The following is a 6,833-nucleotide window of genomic DNA, read 5'->3' as shown; positions in this document are numbered from 1 at the left end:
GCTGAAGTTGTAGGCTCCTTTGCCATACATAAGCAGTCTCAATAAAATATTTGCTCAAGTAAGAAAATATAATTTGTCTGATTACATTTAGCATCCGTTCCAGTTGGGTGTCCTGCTTATCCCTGCCAGAGCTTCTAAAGAACATTAGAATCAATATTCCTTGCCTTCAAAGAGCATCCGTAATTCACAGTACAAAACAGTTCTAGAATCTTAGTCCTAAGGAGAAACAAAAATTATTAAATATATATATATATTTTGTAAAGTGCCAGATGTAGCCATTGCCTGGACATTAAAAACTCTTATCCACAACACTGCCATCTTTGAGAAAGATGCCAACAGTTGATTCAGTACCCTTTCCTTGCAACCTTCAGTGGCTGATTGGTGCTTTACTTTAAGCATGATGACCCTAATAAAACTTCCAACAGAATCACTGTTCCGAAGCATTACGTACTTCACATCTCTGGTACCCTGTAAAAACACGTGATAAAGCAGCATCTGGAGTAGATCTTTCCTCTTCTAGATCATGTTCAAGCCCTGTTATCAAAAACCTCTTCTCTTAGAGGGAGAATGCTACTACTGATATGGATTTTATAGGAGTTCTTCCTTCAAGTTGAGGTTTCTCACAAAGCTGTTTGTAACAGAGTCACTGCTGTCCCTCGGTGTGACCAATGACATTCACTTTCCATTGAGGGGTGAAGGAGGGAGACCGAGCAGTGGAAAAGAGAGCTGGCTGGCTAGCCCAGAGCTGCTAGACAGTGCCGCTCTGTTCTTCTCTCTTGCTGTCTGCACAATGTCATTACATTTAACTTTCCCTTGATGGTGTTAAACATAAAAGACAATCCAAATCTAGAAGGCTCTCCTAAATGTCTTTACCCACGTTTACCTTGCTCCACTTTTCCATGAGCAAAAGAATACAAACGCAAAGCTGCGAGATTATTAAACAAGAAAACTAGATCAACATTTCCAACAGGAGACTGACGCTTCTCCAAATTCCTGGACCAGGGCTGAGTGTGGTTCATCTTTAACATTGACAGGACCTGTTTGGGGATTCCTGTTAAAACAGGGAACATAGCTAATGCCCTTGTAATGAAATAATTTCATGTTGAGGTGCTATAAAGGTCTAGGCTTTTAAAAATTATGGCCTCAAATTCCCAAGTTTAAAAAAAGTACGTGTACAAGGAAATCCTTCAAGTTTTGTTGCCTTGATTTAAAGATCTCCAGCCAGGAGGCCTGAGGATGGCCACCACTGTGGAACACTCAAGTATGAGTCTACTCCAGCTGTAAGAATTGGGTCACAAAATGACTTGTTCAGCGTAATCTATAATGATTCCCAAGAGAAAAAAAAGAAACTTCACTCAACTTTTGAGACAGCATTAGCAATGCCCATGTGCGGCAGAGGATTCTGAAATCAAGGGCACATATCATTAAAGAGCTCACATGAAAACAAAGGACAGATTGTACACATTTTTTAAAGCCTCAGAGTAAAGCAAACACAGCAGCAGATTCAAATAGTATCAGCCATCCTGCTTCGGACAGATCCCACCATCACCAATCCATGCTTTAGGACTGTCACCAGATCTGGCGCTGACTACACCAGGTTGCATTTATTTATGATTGCTGTCACCCCTCTTCATTGAGAAAGCATTCTGAAGGGGTGTTCTCCAAACGACAAGAAGACTGTAGCAATATAACAAGACTTTACACCTTGAATTAAACTGCATCGAGTGTGGCTACCAAAATAAACAACTATCACTGAAATATGCCCCAAGCCTAAGATTTTACCACCAGCAAAACAAAACTGAGTGAGGGGGATGAGGCAATGAAGGAAAAAAAAAAAATTCACAGGACCACCACACCAAAGCCTTAAATTTAAAAAAAAAAAAGTTACCTTCACTATTCAGGAAGAGAGTCAGGTGGGGGAATGGACAGGAAACTGACTGATTCCTGCCAGGGCAACCCTGTTTGGCTGTTTCTGTAGTGGATACCTTATGGGGTGGCAGCAGCCAACCTCCCGTGTGACCTGGGGATGAACATGGCCAAGCAGGCTTAATTAGATCAGAGACACAAAGGGCTATTCCCTCCTTTGATAACAAATACCACAGCTGTAAGTGCCTACAATAGCAAGCAAGAAACAAAGGCAGCAAAACAGAACCAAAATTGAATCCTTCCTTTAGCTGGCCCCTGACAATGATTTACATGTAACCTGGGAAGTGGCGATGGCCCAGGAGACTCAGCTGGAAGCCAGCTCCAGAAGACAAATCGCTTGGGGATGGGGAGGGGGCATGCAGCAAAATCTTTGTTTTGTAGCCCAAGTTTACTCAACTACTTCTTGCACTTCACAGGGGGCTGCTTGATTTCAGTCTGTGGCTCCCAGACCTGGTCCTGGTTTTACCAGCCTTGCACCCCAGAAAAACCACAAGATAAATCACCCCAGCTTCCCGAATCCCTCACACTGCTCTTTGGAGGTAGCACCACCACAAACCTGCTCTGGCTTTACTACAGGGCATCCTCCAAGGCCATGGTAGGAGGGGAAGCGGTCGGAAGGCAACAGCAGGCATTGGTACTCTGAACTTTTCTCCACCCCTAAGTGCATAAGAGGCGTCGATTTTTGGACCCAAGTCCAGCAGGGATTAAGTGTCTGGCAAGTCCACAGTGTGCCTCACCTCGGGAAAGGAAGACAGATTGAGCCGGCGGGCAAGAAGCCCAGAAGCGCCCCCGGCCAAAGTGCTCCTACCTGCTCCCTCTTCCTCCTCCGTCCAAGATAACAAACTCAAGCCACAGCTGGCTGCGCTTTTCGCCAACTCTCCGTTTTCCAAATGGCCCAGGAGCCCAGATGGGGCCCAGAAGGTGGTGGAGGAGGGAGTGAGAGAAGGGAGGGAGCAGCGGCTGCTACAAACAGCTCCCTCACACAGCTCCGCTCTCAGCTCGCCGGTCAGCGAACCACCGCCTCTCGGGCCCCCTCCTCCCGGGCGGGCGCGGGGGGGCGCCCGGGAGGCGGCGTAGTCCGCGCGGCGTCGCTGTCGCTTACGTCCGGCTCAGCGGGGTGCAGGTGCGTGGCGAGCTCCTGCAGCACCGCGGCGCGCCCGATCTGGTCGTTGCGCCGCTTCTCCATGATCAGGTCCTCCAAGCTCTGGAACTCGAGCGTGTGGCTACGCTGCGCAGAGAGCTGGATCTGCAGCCGGTAGGGCTGCTTACCGATGCGCAGCTCGCCGCCGATCTTGAATTCGCGCTTGCCGTAGCGGCACCAGGCGGCGAAGCTCTCCGAGTTGCGCCAGCTCAGCTCGCGCTCCTTGGCGCCCACGTGCGCCAGCGCGTTGCGTACCACGGCGCTGGGGCTCAGCGGCTTGTAGCGGTACAGCTCGTTTACCACGCGGCCGCGCCGGCCCTGGCTCGCGTCCGTCAGGAAGCTGTTGCTCACCTCCAGCCGGTGCAAGTGCACCACCTGGAAGTTGCCCACGTAGACAGCCCAGTGCGGGTACTGCGCCTGCGACACGAACTCCACCAGGTCGCCAGGCCTGCACTTGTTGAGCAGGTTCTCGGGCGTGTAGGTGCTCAGCGCCGCGGAGCCCGGCGCGAAGCTTTTCTGGTAGATGCACTCGTCGCGGTAGAACACGGAGCACTCCACCTCGTGCAGCCGCGGGTCATAGGGCTGCGGCGAGGGCAGCGGCAGCCCGTCCCCGCCGTCAGGCAAACCGCCGCCACCGCCATCCGGCCCCTGGGGCGGCGGCTGCGGCTCCACGTCCTCGTCGTCATTGGAGAAGATGTAGGAGACCCCGATGCGGGGCCCGTCGTCCCGGTCCACGCCCGTCGGGTCGGCAGTGGGAACTTCCTTATAACTTAGGTGGGTCAGTTTCTCCACCTGGTTGCCCATCACGCTGCGGACACACGTTCACACCGCCGTGAGAGGAGAAAGCGAAACCACCACTAGGGTCATTGGCACAGGTCCCCGGACAGGGGCTCAGACCACCTGTTGGGAGAGGAAGGCAAGGAAGCCATGTAGGAGCCCTTCCGTGAAACGTGCGATTTGTTCTTAAGAGGAGGAAGAAAGGTTGGGTGTCGGGCACTTGGAGCCATTTTACGGGGAGTCTCAGATGTGGCGAGCTTTTCCTCACTCTTCCGCCTCCAGGGTCACGGTCGCAGGAGGCCGGGCAACTCCAGCTCTCCCCCGCCCCCAGCCCTTCACCTCGCCCGGGCAAAAGCCCATTGCATCAGCGACTCCTACCGCTTCCGCCAGCGCCCTACCTGCCAATCCCAAGCAGGAGGGAGAAAGGAAAAGAAACTTTAATTCCCCTCTCCTAGCCCCCTCCTTTCACCTCAGGGTCCTAAGTTACCCCAGAGACGCCCCCATATCAATCGCTGAGGAAACCGGCTAGGACCCCGCAGCGCGGCCCGGGCAGGTGAGCCGCCCTACCTGGCTCACCTGCGGTGCTTTCTCCTTCCGTCTTGCCCGCCCCTCCCCCCGCCCTCTAGCTCGGGTTACCTGCGCAAACTCACCCGCCTAGAGGTGGAGGCCGTGGGGAGTTGGGAGGGGCCCCCCGCCGCACCCTGAGACTTCTAGTGCGAGTTTGCAGGTGTGGGCTCCGCAGTCTCTCCTCTCTGGGCGCCAGCGGCTGCGAGGCTGGTCATGGGGGAGCAGCGCATGTCTTGCCCCCGCGGCTACGCAGCGCCTCAAGACTTGAAGGTGGGGAGCGGCGCCTCTTCACACAGCACCCCTTCCCTCTGCCTGGGGCCGCTTCTCCCCTTCAACCTACTCTTGGGGGAGGTGGGGCTCCTTAGAAGGAGGTGAAGGAAGCAGCCTTGGTGCCCCGTGGCGGCAGCTCCCGCTCGGTTCGGGCGAGCAACAAGCGCCGGGAGAGACGGGATTGTAGATCCGGCTCCGGGCTCCCAGGGCGGGAGAGCAGCCGCTGGCATTTAAAGAGACAGGCGCTCGCTCCCGGAGCCCGGGTCTTTCCTGCACGGCGCTGAGCCTCAGGCATCCCCGCCTCCGCCCCGCCCACACGGGCCACGGGGCTCCGCCCAGGCCACGCCCCCGCTCCGGAGCCGGTTTAAATCCCGCCGGTAAATAACCGATGGGTCGATTGGACTGGCGGTCTTCGCGCCTAACCGGTAGGATCTTTGCTTACCTTCTTAGAGCAAGACCTTGTTGTGAAGTCCTCGCTGCTTGCTCAGGTCGTATTTTTTGGAGCTGTGAGCTTCAAAATGGAGTTGGAAAGCAAACGCCACCTGCCAGTGTAGAAAGGAGAGAGGGATTAAGAGTTTGGTGTTTGTTCCGTTTCCCCTTCGTCTCTTCATCCCCAGAGTACCTGGAGAGGGAGGAACAGTCATTAGAAAGCAAACAAACTTTTGCTTCTTTCTTTTCTTTCCTAGAACCGATTTCTTGCCAAAGGTCACAGAAGAGAATTTTGTACTAGGACAGCTGGAGAAGTGCTTCCGTTTAGAGGTATTACCAGAATAAGCCCTGTGAAACTTTCAGATAGGAAAAAAATTCACAGAAAGGAAACAGTATAAAACAGAATGAAGACTTAGTTGCTGACTTGGTTCCAAGACCCGGGCTCTTAATAATGTCCCTCGAAGTTAGTACAAAGTTGATTTCATAACCTCCATTGTTGTTTTGAGAGTTACAAGTTCATACACGGGATAGTGAAAGAAAGCATTCACCTCTGCTTGTTTATTTTGGGGGTAGAGGATGTAGGAATTGCCTAATTGTCTTTAAGAACATATTAGCAGAGGCCCTCAGTGGATATATTTCCTTCCTGCTGACTTACAGAAGTGACAGGAGACTAGTATTGCCTATTAACCTCCACTACAAGAGGACAGTTCCTGCCTCTCCCCTCTTTGTTGTTTCTTGTACCTAAGATGGAAGCTACCAAAGTGGTTTTTCTTTTCTTTTTTTTTTTTCTTTTTTTATGTTTTTTTTTTTTTTTTTTTTTTTGCGGTATGCGGGCCTCTCACCGCCGCGGCCTCTCCCATCGCAGAGCACAGGCTCCGGACGCACAGGCTCAGCGGCCATGGCTCACGAGCCCAGCCGCTCCGCGGCACGTGGGATCCTCCCGGACCGGGGCACGAACCCGCGTCCCCCGCATCGGCAGGCGGACTCTCAACCACTGCGCCACCAGGGAAGCCCTTTTTTCTTTTTTTAAATAATGGATTGGAGTCGGGGTGGAGGGATGACAATAAACAAGCTTAGACTTTCACTGGAACACTGGAACACCCAAAGTAATTCTTGGTGGAATTAAGAATGCAACTCAAGACCTCCTCTACCCTGTTTTCCATCACTGTTTCTTTTCACTCCGTTTTTCCAGGTAACACTATTATTCAGTGTGTATACTGACCAGTGGAAACAGGAATATACTAACACCACTGTGATCCTTTTTAGTTTGAGGGGGAAAAAAAAATTAATCTACTTACGTACTTTTGAGCCCCAACAATCAATATTGGCAGGGCTGTGATGGAAGTTAGTCCTTCAACAAGTCTAAGATCACAGTATAAGTTAGACCAAAAGAGACTTCTGTATGTCTGCTGTATAGATTAAGTATTTTCTGACCAGCCTCAGGCATGTGTGACCAGATGAGTCTCCTCCCTGGACTTTTTGATAACACGTGCTCTGGGAGCTGCTGTTTAACCTGACTAGTATTTGCCACTAGCATGTGAACTCATGTAGACGCCCATTTTACAGGGAGGGAGGGGGTTTAGACTGAAAGAGGCAATGGCAAGTCATCCCATGTCTGTCAGGCTGGGGAACCTCTGCTACCATCAGCTGTGGTAGGCCACTTTGCCCCTAGGTGGTACTGGGTAGTTTGCCTGGTGATGGGAGAATCCACAGAAGGACACAG

General features: G+C 51.9%; 1 protein-coding gene across 1 annotated transcript; it reads right to left on the bottom strand.

Moving 5' to 3' along the window:
* Nucleotides 1-2,932: 2,932 nt before the first annotated feature.
* On the bottom strand, nt 2,933-4,667 carry LRATD2 (LRAT domain containing 2; the record flags this gene model as incomplete). The annotated part of the gene is made up of 2 exons (XM_082675316.1): nt 4,495-4,667; nt 2,933-3,967 (listed from the first exon to the last, which is right to left on the bottom strand). Exon 2 carries the CDS (start codon nt 3,869-3,871, stop codon nt 2,933-2,935), a length of 939 nt encoding a protein of 312 aa, XP_082531442.1. The 5' UTR covers nt 3,872-3,967; nt 4,495-4,667.
* Between the last annotated feature and the right edge of the window lie 2,166 nt (nt 4,668-6,833).

The sequence above is a fragment of the Grampus griseus genome (genome assembly GCF_964374135.1).
Source record: "Grampus griseus genome assembly, chromosome: 17".
Lineage (NCBI taxonomy): Eukaryota > Metazoa > Chordata > Mammalia > Artiodactyla > Delphinidae > Grampus > Grampus griseus.
The sequence above is the reverse complement of the archived record's forward strand: the minus strand, read 5'-3'. Positions and strand labels throughout refer to the sequence as shown.